The sequence below is a fragment of the Protomyctophum bolini genome, assembly GCF_963924005.1.
Source record: "Protomyctophum bolini genome assembly, chromosome: 22".
In the NCBI taxonomy this organism is placed as follows: domain Eukaryota; kingdom Metazoa; phylum Chordata; class Actinopteri; order Myctophiformes; family Myctophidae; genus Protomyctophum; species Protomyctophum bolini.
In genome coordinates this window covers 12,060,579-12,081,943 of record NC_137883.1, presented here as the reverse complement: position 1 = coordinate 12,081,943, position 21,365 = coordinate 12,060,579, and the positions used below count along the sequence as shown (strand labels likewise).

Sequence of the window (21,365 nt, the reverse complement as noted above, 5' to 3'; positions counted from 1 at the left end):
TGTAGTTTTCTCTCTCTCCGTTAGTCGAGACATATAATGTATCGATTGTAGCTTTCAATTTTATCATTACATTTCTTAGGTAGTGGGTACTGTGTTTAAAAATGTTGTCTGTCCCTGTTATTCTTGTATTTGTTGTTACTGGCAGAGCTGTTTAACATTATTTGCCTATTCTCTTGGCCAGTTCACACTTGTAAAAGAGACTTTAGTCTCAATGTGTCTTTTACTGGTTAAATAAATACATTCTTGATCTTTGTATCATTAATTTGTATTTTAGTCAGTGAAGACTTCATTGATTGTACACCAAATAGAAAAAATTGCCAATAAGCTCACAATCGTCACATTTAAACATGAAAACACTTTCAGCAACAATGACAAGACAAAAACCAGGTTGAAATTTGCTAAGCTAATTGTAATATTGTAAATGTGTAATATTTGTCTGTCCTTATGTCTAATGCTTCAAGGTGTGAGGCTACGATGCAGAGCTGTAGTGTAAAGTGTATTATGTAAAAAAATCGCTAGAGGCTGAAAATCACGACGACACATTTTTATTGTGCATGTGAACCCGTTTTCTCTCCCGATTTCCCTTTAGCATCCACACAACAAACCCAACACAGCAGAAAGAACAGCATTCCATTGTTCAAGTCTTTACATCCACACATTCATGAGTGCAATTCTTCGCGCATAAATAGACTAAACCACCTGAATAGTTGTAGAATATATAATATCTCTCTTGTGAAAAAAATGCTTTGAATCATTTCAGAGCAGGAAACATTGGAACAGAATATATACAGAAAAGAGCAGACCTGATCATAGACCAGCAGTGTCCCCAAAACCCAGAGGTAAAAAAGGATGCATCAGCATTTAGTTAGAAAAAGTATTAGCTTGCTTCCAGTATAAATATAGAAACTTTTGAGCTACATAACTGTTGCATTGTTGGCCGTCGTATATCACAGTTAATCACAGCTTCACGTCATAGAGCGTATGGAATATACATGGTATGCCATAAAGATTTCAAATAAAACACGTTTGACAACATCATCTGAATTTGTCTTGCGATCTCAACATTTCACGGAACACAGAAGACATGGGGTATATTTTTGCCATACTATATTCATGGTCTTCATTTCTAACTGAAATTTCTACATTCACAAACCTTTTGAAAGTGTAGACCCCAATTCTTTTGGTAGTAAAAAAGGCCCTCAATATGTGAAATACAGTAGCTGTTGAATAACAGCCACTTATGCCTGTGGTTCACAGAGTGGTGTGCAGGGACCCCTAGCCCCCAGGGGTCCTGGCTTGAGGGGGTTCCAGGGGGTCCCCAGCTAAATAATTGATAGTTGGGGAACAGAATTGTCCCCAACAGGTCTGTAGCTCAGTGTACAAATGGAGCCAAACGGACAATCACTGGTCCCAGAGATAAGTAATCGTATAAAACGGGGGTCCACAGACTCATGCATCAAACTGGGGGTCCGTGAGATAGAAAAGGTTTAGAATCAGTGACTATAAATGTATCACTTTGAAGAAACCAAAGAAAAGAAACCGTCATACACGACGTCTCGAACCCCGATTAGAGCTGAGAAGAAGCCATTTAGTCAATCTTCTTGTCCCCCTGTCCCTTGGCCTTGGGGGACCCCTTCTCCCCTTCCCCCTGGCCCTTGGCCTTGGGGGAGCCCTTCTCTCCTCCATTGGCGGTCGCTGGACTGTGCTGACCTGCAGCTCCGTTGGTTGAAGCGTTGCTTGTGTCGTCGGCGGGCAGAGCGGCGTAAGGGGAGGAGCCGCGGGCGAACAGGGTCTCGTGGACCGCCGTCTCGATGACAGCGAAGGGCGACACCGAAGAGCCCGTCAGCATCATTCTGGTCTGGAAGGTGACAACGAGAGCGTTAAGTCTCTTGCTCGGGCACACTTCAACACAGACTGGGCGGGCCAGGGATCAAACTGCGACATTCCGATTCACACACAGCCACTCCTCTACGGCCTACCCAACTGCCATGTGCGTGTGTGTGTCAGAGAGAGTTGGAGTAGTCATTGTAATTCTGTTCTTGCCATGCCAAGGTTGCATATTTATTACTGTATGTGCATTGGATGACAGTCTGATGAGTTTAAGAAATTAAGTAGAGCCATGTGGCCCAAGGCCCAGAGGTCAGGAGCATATTTCCTGTTTCTGTAGCATGAGGCAGCTTGATGTACACTCCGTGGACAATAACGCTAGTATGTCACAGGGACTTGCCCCCAATCCAACCCTTGATGCAGAGTGCATCGCGTTCCATTTTTATAGTCCGTGGTATGACTCAGCCGGGGCCTCCCAATCTCAGGGCGGACACTCTAATCACAAGGCCACTGAGCTGGTTAATAAATCATAATATCTATCGATTTTGCTCCTATCATATGCATTCCCTGTCCTGGCTGAACTATCACACTCCCTGTAAGGACAGTCTGCACTCCCATCACTAGGAGCTTGAAAACAATGGAGTGTCCACCTAGCAGGACTTTGGACTTTGAGGAGCCTTCTTCCCACTGGAGACGATAATGGCAGTTTCACATTCCACGTGTTCATTCCGTATTTTACACACACACACACACACACACACACACACACACACACACACACACACACACACACACACACACACACACACACACACACACACACACACACACACACACACACACACACACACACACCTTGACACTGCTGCAATCATGACTGCTGATGGTTGCGGAACGTTACACAAAAAACAACAAAATAGGTGGGGAAACAAGTGTTGGATGTGATGAAATGTCTGTACATTAATTTGACAGATCAGAGTTTGGGGGGGGGGGGGGGTGGCCAACAGAAGACATGGTAGATTTATCAGTGTTTCATTCAAGAGCACAGGTCTCTCAGAGAAGAGAGAGCAGAGGGAATGATGCAAGCCGATGAAAATGATGCAAAAGCCCCGGCCCTATGGGTAATACCCAGCTAATGTGAGTCACCGTTGATACAACTACAAAAACTCACAAAGGTTATTTAGAAGATAAGACTTGGGGCAATACCACATGATTAGAGTGAGTTCAGGACCAAAACATTTCTTAGGCTGAAGTTATGTGAAATGTGCTCTGAAATGGTCCTTGTCACAGCTGCAGTGCTAAGGAATGACACACTGTTTTGGGTCCGATGCCAATAACTACATTTTGACCACAGATTACCGATGATTTATCGTTATCTTGCCAGTGGAGTTTTCTAATCAATTTTCTAAACCATTTGAGAACATTTAACTGATGAGCAAAGAAATGAATGAAAATAAACAAATATATATATTTTTGCAGCTGCTGAGAGGGAGAAAGAAAAATAGAGCGAGCAGCGAATGGGAGAAAGAAAAGCAGAGTGCTATTTCAAATTTTACATAAAAGACTAGGATATACATTATTATAATATAATAGGCAAATATGGATGATCTCTGCTCCTTGCCTAGATGCGTCTGTCACTGTCTGTCAATTTAGTGGAGGTAGTCTGCCGTTTATCACATATATTTCTGTGGAAACTGAAATGGGTCACACTGCACAGCCACAGTTTGGGGATTCTGTCACAAGTTGTCGCAAGGTGCAAGTCATTGTGAGGCAAAGCTTTGGTCTGGACTGGGCTTTAAAGATTACACCTCTTAACAGGATTGTGTCTGTCAACGGCTATTAACAGGATCGTGTTCTACCAGCAACGCTACTCAAATATTTAACTTAAAAAGTATCAATACTGCAATGTATGTAGAATGTACTCCGTTACAAGTTGAAGTCCCGTATTCAAAAGCGACATCAAAATGTACTTAAAGTACTAAAAGTAAAAGGTACTCATATTGCAGAATGTCCCATTTCACAAGTTAAAAATGTGTACAAAATATTTTGAAAATAGCCGATCTACTCACGATGAGCTTGTAGATCTGTTATTTTCAAATGGCCAAAGGGTTGAAGTGGTTAATGTATGTTTTCTAATCATAATCTCCAAAGTAACTAGTAACTAAAGTTTTCAAAGTATTGTAGTTGAGTGTATTGGTCTGTGACATCATCTTTACGTTCTACGAATGTAAGTATCTCAAACTACTGGATGAAATGAAGGACAACCTTCTGCTGGACGTGCATCTGGCTCCTCAGTGGTATACTACAGTATATTGTATGTGACAGTGTGCAACATACCTTGTTGACCACAGTGAAGACGGTGTAGATCAACATCAGATGGTGTTTCTGGAGTGGCAGGTAGTTGGTATGCTGCAGGGCAAACAACACTGCCCCTATCAGGGTGATCTTGGTCGGGCTGAAAAAAACAACAACCACGATGTTAAGGCAGCTGTGTCCAAAGGGTCGGCAACCTTTTTAACATGAAGTAGTGCCATATTTACATTTTCTTGAGAGTCAAGCGTGCCATATCTCTACTGAATGTTTCGTCTACAAAGCTTGGCATCACACATGCACACATGTCATTTCTTCCATGCGGGCCAATCTCTCCCCCGTCTGTAATGCTGAGAACTTACTAGGACATTTTGAGGAGTTCGTTGGTCTCCGGCTTCCAGACTCCTCGAACCAGCTGCTCAAAGTTACTTATCAGCCCCCCGCCAGCACCTTGTGAAGGGAGAGAGAGAAACACATTAGCGAAATGCCAATACTCAAATACTCCCCCGTCCTCCAGCGTGACCCGGAAATAGTTTGCGTCCCAAAACTTAATTTGCTTTTGGAGGAGCAGAGAGCGAGGAGACAGGAGGCTCCCCAAGCCAGATGTGGCGAGGAGACATCAAATGTAGTTTTTTGCGGCAGTTTGTTTTTTTACAGAAGTAGTGACTATCAGTCTCCACGGGCTATGGAATGCCAGGCTTCAAAGGGATGATGGAGAGCAAACGAAACTTTGATCTGCTCGTGTTCTAATAACGTAAACATTATGCACTGCCTACGTTCATGTGTGTCAGCGGTCTGAGAGTTAAACTCTCCCTCTTGATTGAACTGGAAGAGATGAAAAGCGAGCTAGACATTCCTGTTAAAATTGATCCAGTGGGCGGAGGGCATTTCTGCCTTTATTACTAGTTAACAGTAGAGTCAGAAATCCTGGATCCAAATATTGTACTTTGAATCCTACATTTATTTGAAAACTTTAGTTACTTTGTAGATTTGGATTATTATTACAAAACAATAACATACATTAACCACTTCATTAGCCATTTGAACATAGCCGATCTACAAGCTCACAATGTGTTGCAAGCAATTGCGACACATTGTGAGCTTGTAGATCAGCTTTTTCAAAAGATTTTTGCACAATAATGCACAATGAGTACTTTTAGTACATTTTTATGTCAATACTTTTGTACTTTCACTACATTTTGAATTCCAGACTTTTACTTTTAACATTTGAGTCCGTTTTCCCACCACCGACAACCGACGTTGCTTCAAGGTCAATCTGGGTACCCATCGGCAAAAGGAAAAACAGCGCCCTATTTTCCTTTTAAGTTGACGTTAGTCAACAGTCAGTCTCGATAAAGACCACTTCAAGGTAAACCACACACCTTTGGCCCATCCGATGGTGATCATGACCAGCAGGCTGTCCTGGTATTTGCCGTGGGCCATGAGGACGCCTCCGAGGACCTTCCACGTGCGTGTCACTTCCTTCATGCCCGTCAGCACCAGCCTGAGAGGAAGCAGCGCCGCAGTGCAGTAAACCAGGTCCAGGGGGCAGTAGAACACCAGGTACCTGACGGACACACACAGAATGGATCATCTCATTAAAAGAGTGGAAGAGAGATAGGTACTAGGATAAAAGGTAGCAATATATAGTCTGTGACAAGCTTTTTAAAAATGACCCTTATTCAAACTTTTAGTTGAGTAAAAAGTGCAAAGGTTTTGACATAAATGTATACTTTACTATAAGTTTCTAATATAAAAGTATGCATTATGCAGAATGGTCCAGTTCACAATCCCACCCATACCGTGTACACAATATGTACCAGCGAGCACATGGTTTCAGCACCTTATGTTGACAGTACATCATTCAATATGTACCAGCGAGCACATGGTTTCAGCACCTTATGTTGACAGTACATCATTCTGTACATGGTAGTCTCCATTTAACAGTTCTTTCCAGCAGAGATCCTTGAGAAGTACCATTTATCACCAGAAGAGGGAGCTAAAGCCTCATATATTTGGTTGTGAAGCTCATTGAACTTCTCTCTCCCTAAATGGCCTCACATTAAAGAAAACAAAAGAGTCAAAGCAGTGGTGGATTTAGTTCACTCTTTTTAAAGAGTAAAAAGCAGTACAAACTAAAAGTAAGTAAAAAAAACGAATAAAGCTAAATACTGCTCCTGTTGGAGAAAGGAACTAAATTGGTCATAAAATGTCAATTATACTAAAATGAGACGTGGAAAAAGTACTCAGATTTCGACTTGTGTAAAGCCCAGTGCACACCAATGACTCACAATGCAAATTACAATTTAGCAGACGCTCTTAATCTAGAGTGATTTACAGTAAGCAAGAACACCACGCGGTAATAAATCAAATACATACCTAACTTATGATCCTTGATGAATATTTCTAAGAACCTAACATCCGTCTAATAGTAGAATATCTGCACAATGAAACTATAAGAATACACTATAGAAGTGTACAACTATAGTGTCTACATATGCCACCTAAATTACATCCTTTTTGCCTTTGTATATGCCTGCAAGGTCATAGAAGCACGGCAAGTTAAAAAAAAATAACCCAAAAAAATAACAGAATTGCCCAGTTGCAGCAGGTCAGTGCAGTTCAGTAATCAGAACATTTCCAGGTCAGTACATCGAATCAAGAGAGTTCGTTTATCCTGAGAGAACCGAGATGGGTGGGCAGCGTGCATTTTTAGACCATGTTCAATGAATTGATAATGTTCCAGCTAGGATCAATTGAATTAACTTAGTATACTTCAAGTTCCCATTTAGCAGTATCACAATGAAAACTCACTTTTAAGAACAATACACCATGCACCTTTTCTTTTATGCCAACGTTATATCATCATCATCTGAATCTGGACTATTGCCAATTATTTGAGGGCCACTTGCAATACCCTCACAGCCCCACTAGTGGGCCTCAACCACAGGTGGAAAACCACTGACTGAACTAAAGAAAGAGCAGAGAACAAAAACGGAACTGAAACACTAGGTTTCAGAACATTGGACACAATGGAGTGAACAGGGTGCATACGTTGGTTAGACATACCAACAGTCCAACAGGCATTAGTCCGACAACACAGTCACTCCCGACATGCGTGGCCGGTTACAACTAACCCGTGGCTGGTTCAAACTCACCCATGGCTCCCGACATGTGTGGCAGGTTAAAACAAACCGGTGGCAGGTTAAAACCAACCCTGAAGTTCCTGTGAGGTAACTAGGTAACTAGGTAACTAACCTGTAGCTTTGAGTTTTGTGTAGTGTGTCAGACTAATGCCTGTCGGACTGTAGTATGTCGGACCAAACGCATGCACCTGGAGTGTGGGACAGGGTCAGGTAGGTTTGGACACACAATGGACAGGGTTAGGGCTGAAATGTCCAGGTCTCTCACCAGAAGATTGAAGCCAGCAGAACGCTGGTGCCGTTGGACAGGGGGGCTATGGGGGGCTCGGCCAGCATCAAGCTAGACAACACGGCACCGCCGAAACAGAAGAGCATGGAACTGAACCAGCACGCAAACGGGCTCCTCCGGGACAGCTCCAGAGCTCCTGCAAGAACACCACAGCAAAAGGACGGCTTATTAGAATGATCATGGATTTTAGACGGCTTGTTATTATCATGTATTTGTGTTTATTATTATTTTTTAACCACTGTAGACAGCTTTTTATTATCTTTTACATTATTAATCTATTTTCTACATAGTGAAAGAGAATCGATCTGATTCACTATGATCGGCGATATGAGAGGCGATCACATTACAAGTAGGTGGGTGAATTTCTTGTAGCAAGTAGCAAGGGTGTAAAATGTTTTAAACCTTTTGCCCAAAATAAGGATGCCAGTTTGTTAATATAGCAGAATATATTTCACATCGTGAGGTCAGAGGCCTTGTGGTTAGTGTCCTATCAGCGCCCTGTGACTAGTGGGAGGTCAACAGCACTAGTGGTGCAACAGCACCCCCTATTGGTACCCTAAACATACATAGAGACAGACAGACTCAAAAAAGGAAATTGGACCCAATGCCTCCCTGCTTTGCACTCAGCATCAAGGGTTGGATTGGGGGTTCCACAGTACCTCTCTGGCCTCCTCCATAAACCTACTCTGTCACGGAACCTGCGGTCCACAGACTTGGACCTCCTCTCTGGCCCCAAAATGAACATGCAGACCTTGGGGGACAGAGCCTTCAGGTTGTCAGCCCGACCCTGTGGAACTCTCTCCCAATAGACTTGCCATGCTGCCTCCAACACTGGACTTTTTAAAAGCTGCCTTGAAAAGACACCCATTTTCTCAGGCTTATGGCATAATATACAGTAGTTGTTTGTCGTTTTGTTTGTTTGGTTGATTGTTTTTCATTTTGTAAGGCACTATATAAATTCAAGTCATTATTATTATGTCCCCACTCCCTGCTAGCGTCATGCCCAGAGGGTGTACTTGTACATGGCTGGGGAATGTTCTTGTACATCAAGCCACCTCACGCTACAGAAACAGGAGCCTATGGAGGCCACATGACTCGGGAACCGTTGGACCCCAAGGCTACTTGCATATATTTCACATTAGGTAACATTATGGGAATGGGTGTCGCAGGAATTTGTACATGTAATTTGTGTCTTGGAGATTAATTATAATTCATGTTTGTACAAAGGCCATCCCAGTCTGGACGACGATCATACTACTCTGCCAGAGTCACTCCAGAAATCACCCAAAACAATTATTCTAACCGGCCCACTGCAATAATAACTATGGGTGCTTTCACGGTTTACCCTGGCATCCCCATTTTTGGGGCAAAGATAAATGCGAAAAAATTATTAGCATCAAAAGCAGGAGGAATCCTAGTACAGAGTCCTGGGGTTTAAGTAGTTAAAGTGCTCAAACACACCTCACATTTAAGTACAAGCCTAGGCTTTATGACATTTGAACTCTTGTACAAATCCCACATTTTAGTAAATGTTATCTCACGTTTACAGCATTTACACTTGCAATACTGTGTCAACATTGTAAAGATAACAGTGGATTAATGATTGCTGAAATGTGTACCATATATATCTACTATATCTGTAGACTTTTTAACATGAACTACATGAACTCTAGCTTCCCTTAGTTCCCTATTCTGGGGTGAAATGTCAGTGAAAATAGCAAGCAACTCTGCATGCTATCAACATGTCGTGATGTGTTGTGACTGTAAGCTTGTACATTGATTGATTATACTTTCTGCAAACAGTATTCAGATGTTTTATTATACAATAATATTATACAATAATGCTAAAAAAGGATGAAACAAAAAGAAAAACGGTTTTGGTGTAGAGGAAAATATATATGAGGGGGCCTAGTACAGAACCCTGGGGGACTCTGGTCAATGAAGTATATAAGGTTTAAGTGGTTAAGTTAGCAAGTTACCATCGATAACTAATACATGTGTAATACATATCTATTTTGGAAGAGTTAGAGATGAACTGCAAAGTCAAGCTATTGTTCATTGTTATTGTGAACTTTAACATGACGACAGTCGGTTATACAGTATATTTACAAACTAGCATACAATAAACATTAACAAGGTTAACATGGAGTAGACAGAGAGAGTAACATGATGAGTAGAAGCACTATGGCTGGACCACATTCAGTGCAAAGTGCACGCCAGAGACAGCTCACAGTTAAACTGCTGTCTGTCCTGTGAGTTAAGATAACATGTTACTCAACTCAACACACTGTGACAGGGGGCAGCCCTGTACCCCTGCCCCCTTATTACAGGAAGACTCTGGATAATGACCGTGTCACACAAGTACTCAGGATGAATTAGGAGCCATTAGTGTAAATTTTACAGTGCTTAAGTTATATTTAGAATTATACAAGGTCAGCCAAAGCATAGAGAATGCCACAAGACAAATAACTACTAGCATGTCCTGTTCTTCTCAGTCAGCACACGGAGTCGGATTGTGTGCACATCTTATGCCTGTATTTATAGGCCAGGTGCTGGACATCAAGGCGAGAATCAAGGAGAGGATAAAACATCCACACACCGTTCAGATAGCTCTGAAGAACTTACTTTAATTACTGACGCAAAGGGTCGAAATGTTGAGCTAGTAATCAGTTCTTTGGAGTCTTAAACCAGTGTGTGAATTCATTTATCCTGTCCTTGCTTCTCAGTCAGCAGACATGCCTTGACAAATTACATTATAACCAATGTTAAATTTACCATGTTTATGACTGTGTGTGTGTGTGTGTGTGTGTGTGTGTGTGTGTGTGTGTGTGATGTAATTTATATAGAGTAGGCCTACTACAGCTGCCATGGCTGTAAATCTATACTATGAAAGAATGAGTTAACCCACTGCAACACATTATAGTTCCATTTAGTGTAGCTCATTTCTCAAGTAAGTGAAAAGAGGGTTTATTTTACTTTTATACTAAAAGCCTTGATACATAAATATCAGTCTGTTATGTGTATCCACATTTCAATCCTAACCCAACAAATGCTATCAGGCACATTAGTAAATTATTTGCTCAGCATTGGCCAAAGCAACTCAACCCAACCGCCGGAAGCCCAAAAGCCTACTATCTCCCCTGGCCGAGGAGGGATTCCCCCTTGACGTAAACAGTAGATGTTTGGCTTTAACGCCAGGTACAAACCTCAAGTGTTACACAAGCAGCTATTCAAATACATGACCAAGCCAATGCAGCGAGGCCATGCAGAGCAACACTGCTAATCTGAGGGGATTTAATCCAGATTACATATCACGCTCCTGAAGAGGAACAGTCAGACCAGGGCATCTATCAACCTCTCCCAACTGTAACTCATGATTTATTTTAAACTTTGATGTACGGCATTGTCGCATCTCACATGTCAAGAATAGGCGATTTGATTGCATTGTGATGGGTTACTGCCAGTCCATGTTCTCAATTCGGTGGCAGAAGAAAGCTCACCACTCATGAAACACACACACACACACACACACACACACACACACACACACATACTGGACCCAATACAGACTTACCGGGTGGTTTGCACTACACACCACTGTCCTGTTAAGAGGATTGAATGAGGTGTTGTGCGATAGACAGATATTTGACAGAAGAGAGGCAACACAGACAGATTGCAGACAGACAGAAGCCAGGGGGAGGAGTGGATTTCATTTGTGGCTAAAATGAATCTTTCCATCTGTCATGTTTGCATAATATCTCTTTACATAACAGACGTGATTATGTAAAAACCCATAGCAGACATGTATAAGACACAGATTTAATGTAAACCTTTCTCATAATTACTTGATTTGTACAGCACTAACAGCAGTACAGCTTCATCAAGTGACGCACATCTAAACACATACAATAGACTACGGTACAATAAGCATGTAATTATTGTTAAATAACACAAACAATACAGCCAACTAGTATCATGCAAAACATCAATTGAATGTGAGGTTGTATTTTCACATACTCCTACATGATGGGGCTTTATAGTGTAAAAGGCGGAAATGTCGGCACACAATAGACTGACAACTCTAATATTTTATTTAACCAACAAAAGCATGGTTCTGAACCCCTAAAGTGGGTGTCGTCACTCAATCTTCATGGTTTATTTACCTTTTCCAAACCAATGCATCTTAAAACAAATACACTATGGCCAGCTTGCATAAAGTGGGCGATGTGTTGCTTTTGTCGGTTAAATAAAATATGGGACAGGAGCAGTCTAGATACAATGTATCGTGTGTGGACATTCCCTTCTTTCCATGAGTATTTTTGGCCCAGCACCGTTTTTAAAGAACTGTGGGGATGTGCATATCTTATCCTTTATTCATAGGACTTCACGGTGTGCCACCATTAAGCCCTATATACATTGTGGTACGAGAGAAAGTGAATGTGTTCAAAAATAGGGAGGCCAGGTTGAAAGTGTGCATGCAGAGGGTTCAGACTTCCCCCATAGTGGTTGGATGTAACTAATGCATTGTCATAACATGACTGCTGTACAGATGAGTGGAATGACTGGAGGCGACTGGAAAGAGAACATGGCCTACCTGTCTATAGAGACACAAACCTGCAACATCAGCAAAAGTAAAGTGTTAAGAATCAAGAAAGTTGATTTACCACTACTTAAAAAGGTACAAGGAGTGAAATGCAGTAGGGGCAAGGTCATTCGTTAATGACTCTGCACTTTGAAAACACCTTTCTAGATTGAGGTAATCTTCCCAATAAAAGCCTGAAGACAATTCCTCTCATGCTTGAGGGGATAAAAGTTTGGGAGATCATCTTCAAATATTTTCAGATATCAATGTATGTAATTGTATGACATAGTTGGAAAGCTTAAAATCATTGGAAAACTTAACAACTATCATAAAGTCAGTCATAAAAAATGACTGAGGGCCTACTTGAGATCAAAACGCTGCGTCACATATGTATAGTCGTTGCCAGATATTATGTCTGTTTATAGTGTGATATGCAAACTTCCTGTTTTATCACTGAGGGACTGGGCGTGGTTCTGGTTTGTACATTTAACAGCCGGAGACACCATGCTACTGTAGTAACCAAACCAGAAACACCACATTGTTGTTCAGCGCAGATTAAACCCACGTTTGTCCATACTCTTATGGTTTTGGACATAAAGTGAAGTCTTGCATGTCCAAAACCGTTACTTTTCAGGAAATGGGGAGGAAAAAAAGAAACGGTCTAGTTTCTGCTGCCCTAGTGCAGTGATTCCGAAACTTTTCAGGTCGAGACCCAAAAGAGAGATTACGGTAGATGTTTGGGACCCAAACTAGTAAAATAGCTGATCTACAAGAGCTTGTAGATCAGCTATTTTCACTACTTATTCGTTTCGTGACCCATAAAAATTGGTCTGTGACCCACAAATGTGTCCTGACCAATTGTTTGGGAAACAGTGTTCTAGTCTAGTAGTGGAGCCAATGTAGTCGTTCAGTCACAGGCTCTTGTGTTGTGAGACAGACTTAACCACTTTCAACTTGGTGTCCCTAACGTGTCAGTAACTCAGCATGTCATAGGTGAAAACCTTTAAACATTTGCTAAATGTTTGAAAGTTGAGCTCTACAAGCTCATGTGCCATGCATTGAGGGTTGCAGAGGTTAAATACCAAAAAAAAACACATGAACATTAATCAAACATATTAATAGAAAAGGTAATATGTAAACAAATTAAGAAACACTGATGACAGTGCTGTCAAACAGCACAGATATGAAATCTATGAAAAAGTGCAACACAATTTTATACAATATATGCCACAAGAAGTGTACACGCAGTTAGTCCTTGTGAAGTAAGTAACCACTTGAACCGTAACGTGTACTAGCCTCCCTATTCTGAGGCGCACAGCACAGTCGGCAAAAACTGCAGAGCTACAATCTCACAACGAGCTTGACTTGTAGATATGCACCGTTTTTGGTGAAAATATTTGGTAGAGCCAAAACTGGAGGAGGCCAAGTATAGAGCCCTCTGGCACACCGGTCCCTACTTAACCACTTAAACTAAGTACATGGTTCATGTGGTTTGGATTTATGTCTAATGGCAGCTGTTGGCCTCTGGTTCACTAGGTCACCATTTAGGCTAAATAGTAACAGATAGTTGCACTGACAACACCTTCAGTCAGCATCATTCCATTTACTGACAAGCTCTTCTACATGAAGAGGCCACTTGGCAGGCCTTTAAACTGGTACTGCAGGTACAATTACACTAATGCAAAGTGAAATGGCTCAGAACATTTTCACTAAAATATTTGCTTTAATATACTACATGAAACATAAATCCCTTTGATTTCCCTTTTTAATAAAAAATACATTCCATTACTACAGCCTATATTGTTAATGTTTCAACCCATATAATAATATAATTAAACTGAAAGTATTTTGATTATTCGTTTTGAGTATTATCCTCGATAAAGAAATAGAACGGCATCATTTTACAGTACATACAGTAATAGTATAAAATGCTAACTCACATAAAATCTGTGGAATAACAGATTTATAAAGCAGAATAATGTGGACATATTCTTTCACATGCAACAATTTCACCAGTTGCTTCTAAGTGTGAGATTCTTCTTTCCCTACATTGGAAACCATGGAAAGGTTAAATGTTTGGTGCCAATCCATTGTTTGTGGAAAAAGAAAGCACTCTATTTGTTGTGACCACACATCCAAAACTCCTATTGTGACAGGCTTGGGCCCTATATCCCATTATAAACCTGCACATACAGTCAGTAAGTGTTAAGCCCAAACCACACATGAATACCCAGTATCTGAATGCCCTGTGCAGACTTGGAATTTAAATGTGTTGTTTTTATTTATATATAAATATATTTTAATTAATCCATACATACAGTGCTAGTGTTATTATCAGGCTCCAAATGAAGCAACAGCATGATCAAGATCCTAAAAGGATGGTTAGACTCCAGTGTTTGCATTTGGAAAAGAAACATTTACAATTCAAATGTTAGTGTGACAGAGACCAGATCCAACACAGCCCATTAGTTTGCTGCTCTGACTGTCTCCAGTATTCTCTCACTCTCTCCCTCTCTCTGCAAAGAGTGTTCAAGGCTGCATTTCAATTGCCTAAAGCAGTTTCTTAACTTCATTTATTCCTTTCCAGCCGCCTTTTCCTGGACTTGCTGCATCTGCATTTATATAGCACCCTTATCCAAAGTGGTTGACAGTACACTTGTGACTTGACAATGTGCGTTACTTCACCAAATCACACACATTCACAACTGACCGTGGAGGAAACCATTCAAGGCACCAATCTGCTGGTGATTAGGGGTTCAGTGTCTTGCCAGGAGGAGCCGGGGATCGAAGTGATGCCCCCCAAAATAATACATTAGCACTCAGTACCTTTTCCATTGGTAAATGGTGCATTTTGCTTTACATAGATTGTGCATACATGGGCATTACATTCACCCATTCACACACATGCATACACCGATGGCGGCGGAACCCGCACATTCAGCACATCAGGAGCAAACTGGGGTTCAGTGTCTTGCTCAAGGACACTTCTACACCAACTCTGGGGGAGCCTGGGTTCGAACTGGCAACCTTGCGGTTACCATCCAGCCACTCTAACCTAGATCTTTCTCAGCGTTTCTCCATCGTGACAAAGGGAAGTAAGTGTTATAAAGTACTTTACATAAAGCACACAATGTCCTTTTTGTGAAGTTCTTTATGACAACCATAATTTCATTGGACTTGCAAAATAAACATGACTTGTCCAGTAACCTTTGAGAACCTGTTCTAAGGTTGTTATAGTAACAAGATGGGCACTGTGCTGTACAGTATAATTCAAAACAAGAACAAATCTCCAACCTGTCATTCACAATCATTCATTTTCACAACTTCTTCAAAACTTTCACTTAAATGTAATGATATTCTTTGTATGTCTTTCGTTTACATTCCGTCTGTCATTTTGTTCTCCTCACATGTCAATTTCACATCTCCAATATCTGTGGACATCGTCTCTAGTCCACAGGGACGTTGCTAAAGAAACCATAACATGCTAGTTGTGTCCTTTCTGGCATGACGATGGGGTTAACTGATGGAAATATGACTACTAATTGTACTTCTCATGTCACCATTTTACACACAGTTATCATTCTACTAACACAACCAGCTCAGTAGTTAACCCATTTAGACCTGACGTCGAAATAAGAAAATGTTCACTCTGAAAGAATACATATTCAAAGATCTGTGCCGCATTGTCACGATTTTTCAAAAATAGCAGATCTACAAGCTCGTAGCTTGTAGATCTGCTATTTTTCATTAGCTAAAGTATAACATAATGCTTACTTCAATCCTCCATCTCTCTGAAATTCAAGATGAAGCACTCTATTGAACATACAAGATGGGATACAGAGTGACTTCACTTCCCTGTGGATCTCTGAAGTCATGTTTGTGACATCATATTGAGCCTTTGACTGCCAGTTTTAAAAAGACACACACACACACACACACACACACACACACACACACACACACACACACACACTTAGATTAAATACCGGATACGAGAGGAATACTTTCAGCCTGTGACATTCCTTTCTAGGGAAGAACTATAACATACCACGGTCAGAGCGCAGTGGAATACCTACAAACAGATTTAAGCACTCAAACTCGATCTGTATATTTACTAGTAGACCGGGGTCCCCCAGGGCTCTATACTAGATGCACTCGTTTTTCCCTGTCAACATCAAATCTCTTGGTGAAAATAGCACATCTGCAAGCTCAGATGCACTATTTTCGCCAAATGATCGCCCCTGAAAAGTAGTCCCTTAGCAGCCCTATAGAGCGTCGCAGGAAATGATTCCAAATGCATTTTTCCCATAGACATTTCAAAATGTATTTATTTAAAGACAGTTACGCCGCAGACAAAGCCAACTCGAGTTGTGACAAATCATGACAATAAACACAATATGTTGGACCAAACAAATAATTATAAAGAAGAAAAACAACAAAAAAAAAAAGTGTTTTTTTTTCTTCCAATTCTTTTTTTTGCCCAAAGAATTGTGTTTGTTGTCACTACAAGAGTTGGCTTTGTACGACGCTTAAAAGGTCTTTAAATAAATACTTTTTGAAAAGTATATGAGGAAAATGAACGGAGAATCATTTCCTGGGCCCTGGTAGGGGGCGAGACTGCGACGCTCTATACTCAGTCTATAGTGTCTATATGTGCTATTACACACAAACACACTTGGTGATGTGAGGCTATGAATTGTGTGTCACTGAACTACTGAAGTAGTATTTTTAGTGTTCATACTCTGTGTAGATAGTTAGATAGATGGGAGCTGAGGACAGAGGGTTAAAAGGCCACAGAGTTTTAGATTCCTTTCAAAGCATGTTCAAAAATAGAATACTGGGATTACAATGGACTGATGAGTGCATGTGTGTGTGTGTGTGTGTGTGTGTGTGTGTGTGTGCACGTGCACGTGTGTCTAAGGTCAGCCCTCCCAGTAAAAAGTCCACCTGTCCCTCCAGCTAAAATCGAAGTGACATAATACACTTGGCACTAGTGTTGTAGTCGAGACCACCTAAAGCGAGACCAAGACAAGACCAAGACCTAGGAGGGTCGAGACCAAGACCAAGACCAATAGCGATGCGAGCCTATGGGGCCGAGACCAAGACCAAGACCAAGACCTGGAGGGTCGAGACCGAGACCAAGACCAAGACCGCTGCTAGCCTAGGGGGCCGAGACCAAGACCAAGACCAAGACCTGGAGGGTCGAGACCGAGACCAAGACCAATAGCGATGCGAGCCTATGGGGCCGAGACCAAGACCAAGACCAAGACCTGGAGGGTCGAGACCAAGACCAAGACCGATGCGAGCCTAGGGGGCAGAGACCAAGACCTAGGAGGGTCGAGACCGAGACTGCCGCGAGGCGAGACCGAGTCAAGACCAAGACTATTTTTCCCTCTTCCTGACGTCTCAGAGTATGATTTTCCACAAAACTTGCACTTTGCACTGTGCTTTTTCCCCCCATTATCCTTGAAAATGTAATTTTTGTGTTCCACAAAGCCAAACCTTATAACAGCTGAATTAGCCGACATCTTATTGACCAGTACATTTGTTGTTCCCCCAAATTAAACCATGTGCATTGCGCATGCACTGAATTAACCTGTGAACTGTGACCTCACCTGTCACACTGTCCGTCACTGTCAGTTTGACAGTTTCCGACCAAAACCTTTCAGATTAATGGCTATGGGCTATGGCTCACCTTCAAATTAAAACAATAGTTTATTAGTTGGTTTTGGTTGCTGCTGTTTGAGCCTTTTAGTAAATAAATCGGTAGTGAACCAACAATGTCAATGAGGCATGCATGCACGTTATACAACAAAGGATTGTTTTTATGATCATTTTTATTATAGCCTGACAAGACATGATCACATAAGGTGGACGATGGATGGATTTTAGTTTACTTTAGGTATAGATGTAACGTCAGGTAGGTGGTGGTTCTTTACTCTTCTCATGATGAAACTAAACCGAGGCGATGCTTCATAGTTCATACATATGTCGACTACAGGCTACAAGTTACAACTTACAACACAAAAAGAAAGCTTGCAGTCTTGCACTGTTGGTAGAATATATTGAAATGAAAATGCCAGGCTGTATGCCGGGCGCTGCATGCGTATTGCCGTCAATGCCGTGCGTAACTCTCCGCCTCCCGGCCGACACTTTTTTTATTTAAGCCCATTGCCTGAGGCTGATATAATTTCATGATAGAATGATCATAATAACATCAACATGTGCTCTTCTTTGGACCTGTATGAACGTCATGCAGCACTGTTCTCCTTAACAGCTGTCTTTAATTCATTAATGTGAATGGGCTCCTCTCACACTCTCAGTCCTTGCGATCGGGTTGATATAATAGAACGTTTTGCATCTCGTCTCGAGTGGTCTCGGTGGGGGAAGAGACCCGAGACAATAAGTCCGAGACCAAGACAAGACCAAGACAAATGAGGCGCGAGACCGAGACGAGACCACAAGACAAAAAAGGCGAGAAGCGCGAGACCGAGACAAGACCAAGACAAATGAGAGGCGAGACCGAGACGAGACCACAAGACAAAAAAAGGCGAGAAGCGCGAGACCGAGACAAGACCAAGACAAATGAGGCGCGAGACCGAGACGAGACCACAAGACAAAAAAAGGCGAGAAGCGCGAGACCGAGACAAGACCGAGACCACGAAAATTTGGTCTCGAGACCGGTCTCGAGACGAGACCAGGTGGTCTCGACTACAACACTACTTGGCACCTCGCCTATCTTTGGCCTGAAACACTTCAGAGTTATGCTATTTGAAGTGGAGCTTTTGATTTTATTGCTTCTCCAAGTTCAAACAAACTGAACACAAGACCTGATTAATAATTTACGTGCAGGCATTTTTGTTTCACTCAACATACCTAATCAGTTTGTCTGTTAGTTATTGTAGTTTATGTCAGTAGTGAAGTGAAATCACACAGTAACTAACAAAGCAAGTTTGCTCAAAATAACTTAACATAATGGCCCTGGGTGAGTGTTTGAACAAGCTGAAACTTATACGTAGTTGAATAGAGAGAAGAGGAAGCGTGGTCCGTAGTTATCAGAAACTGAAAACAGGTGCTCATTGGAGAGGGTTCAAATAGTAGGTTAACATATTTAAGTTCCTTCCCTTGTAGTAGTGGGCTGACATCCAAGTGTGAGACATCACAACAGGTCTCCGCTCAGTTGAGTTTTAAAAAGCCTTTAATGTCATGGCTTAGCTAGGCAAAAGTTAAAAACGACACGTTCCGGCTATAATAGAGCCTTCATCAGGGTCATCTTCAGGCCACTACTATAAGGGAAGGTACTTAAAGACGTTTGTCTTATAAAGTATTTTAATTTCTCTCTCACACAGTCAGGTCATTTTGATTTTTGATTATGCATTAGGGCAGTGATTCTCAACCTTTTCTGGATCACCCAAGCACATTCATTTTTACAACATGTTTATTTTAATGATCAATGGAACTAACATTATAGTATACCGTAGTTAAGTTCTTAAGTATTAGTTTTTAATATTATCATTAAAAATAGAGTTTTGCCAATTATTTGGGGGCCCACTAGCTCTGGTCCATATCCTTACTGCTCTTGCTGCCGTTGCATTAGAGCTATGGACGAGAGATAGGGGCCCACTTGCAAAACGCTCCTGGCCCACCAGTGGGACCCGGTCCACAGGTTGAGAACCAGTGCATTAAGCTAAATTATTATAGCAAGTCATTGTTTCATACTACTTAAGGGCAGGCAAACTCTAAACAAAACTGTGTGCACCATGGTGATTTAGTTTTAAATTCTTAAACAGATAGTGTACTGTTCAGGACTGGAGGATAGTGATACTGAACATAGAAGATACAGTTTGGCTTCAAATTAAACAAGACTTATTATTTTTTAAATAAAATAACACTGCAATGATGACAGCATGCCTTGTTCAGAAGGTAGAGAAGAGACATTTGAATATTCAACAATATATTAATAAAGGAGAGTGGAGACCGGTTACAGCTGCAGAGGCGGTATATACTAGGCAATTCGATTTGAACTAAACTAAATATAAGTGGATCAATTCACCATCACTTCGAAGTTAGTTAGCATCATAATGTTGCTCACCTGGCTGCTCGCGTAAAGCCATGACTGACACGATGTAATGCGCCATGTCAAAGTATGGGAACATGGACAGGCTGGACAGTCCGTGGGACAGCTCGTCCAAGTTCAGCATCCCGAACAAATCCATAGTTATGATCGTCCGTATTCTGTCTGTAAACCGTGCAGTCTGCCGTCCGCTGTTGTGTTATGATGCTGTAAAAAAAAAAAGCTGTTGACAGGCTTGACGGACGTACGCTACGGAATTAGAGTCTTATTAGCAGCAGCTGTGTATGCAGGCTTGAATCAACGCCGAAATGGTAAATGGTCAAAAGCTGGCTAATGAAGCCCCGAGTTCTGCTCCGGTCGCTGGGCAACAGACCTGTGCGTCGCCTCCATGGACCACATCACACCTTTATGTGAGCGCATAGATGGAGATACATTACGGAATTCCTGCTACGTGTTCCGCCATACCGCTGATGATGATGTGACGGGGGTGGAGCTACTAGCACAGCAGCGGCTGTTGTGATTGGATCAACTAACACAAACCCGCCCTGTGTGTGTGTGTGTGTGTGTGTGTGTGTGTGTGTGTGTGTGTGTGTGTGTGTGTGTGTGTGTGTGTGTGTGTGTGTGTGTGTGTGTGTGTGTGTGTGTGTGTGTGTGTGTGTGTGTGTGTGTGTGTGTTTGTTGTACGTACGTATCACTAATCATTGGTAAAAAAAAAGCATGAGAATTGTTTAGCCTAGGCTACTGTAATGCAAGTAGAATGAGAATGATACTATGTAATATTATGATTTATTTAGGGTGTCACGGTAAAGTTAGAATTGTACCAAGACTGTCAGAAATGTAGCCTATTTTATTAAGTTAAATAAATGGTGTAAGTCTCAGACATACACCATGTATTTAACTTAATAAATGGACATAATGTCTGAATGTCAGACTCGATCAAAGATATATCTGGCACTAGTCTTCGTCCAAGGCTATATAAAGTACATTTACTGAAGTACTGTACTTTTTTTGTACAATTTCCAGTAGGCATACTTCTACTCCACTACATCTCACAGGCAAATATTGTACTTTTACTCCACTACATTTATGTGAAAACTTTAGTTATTAGTTACTTTGTAGATTTGGATTAACATAACATAA

At 41.5% G+C, this 21,365-nt stretch overlaps 1 protein-coding gene across 1 annotated transcript; it reads right to left on the bottom strand.

Annotated features, from left to right (window-relative positions):
• Window positions 1–529: 529 nt before the first annotated feature.
• On the bottom strand, window positions 530–20,679 carry tmem38b (transmembrane protein 38B). The gene is made up of 6 exons (XM_080794420.1): window positions 20,244–20,679; window positions 7,549–7,705; window positions 5,520–5,704; window positions 4,500–4,587; window positions 4,165–4,282; window positions 530–1,858 (listed from the first exon to the last, which is right to left on the bottom strand). The coding sequence occupies exons 1-6, from the start codon at window positions 20,365–20,367 to the stop codon at window positions 1,589–1,591; spliced, it is 942 nt and encodes a 313-aa protein (XP_080650546.1). The 5' UTR covers window positions 20,368–20,679; the 3' UTR covers window positions 530–1,588.
• Window positions 20,680–21,365: the final 686 nt, after the last annotated feature.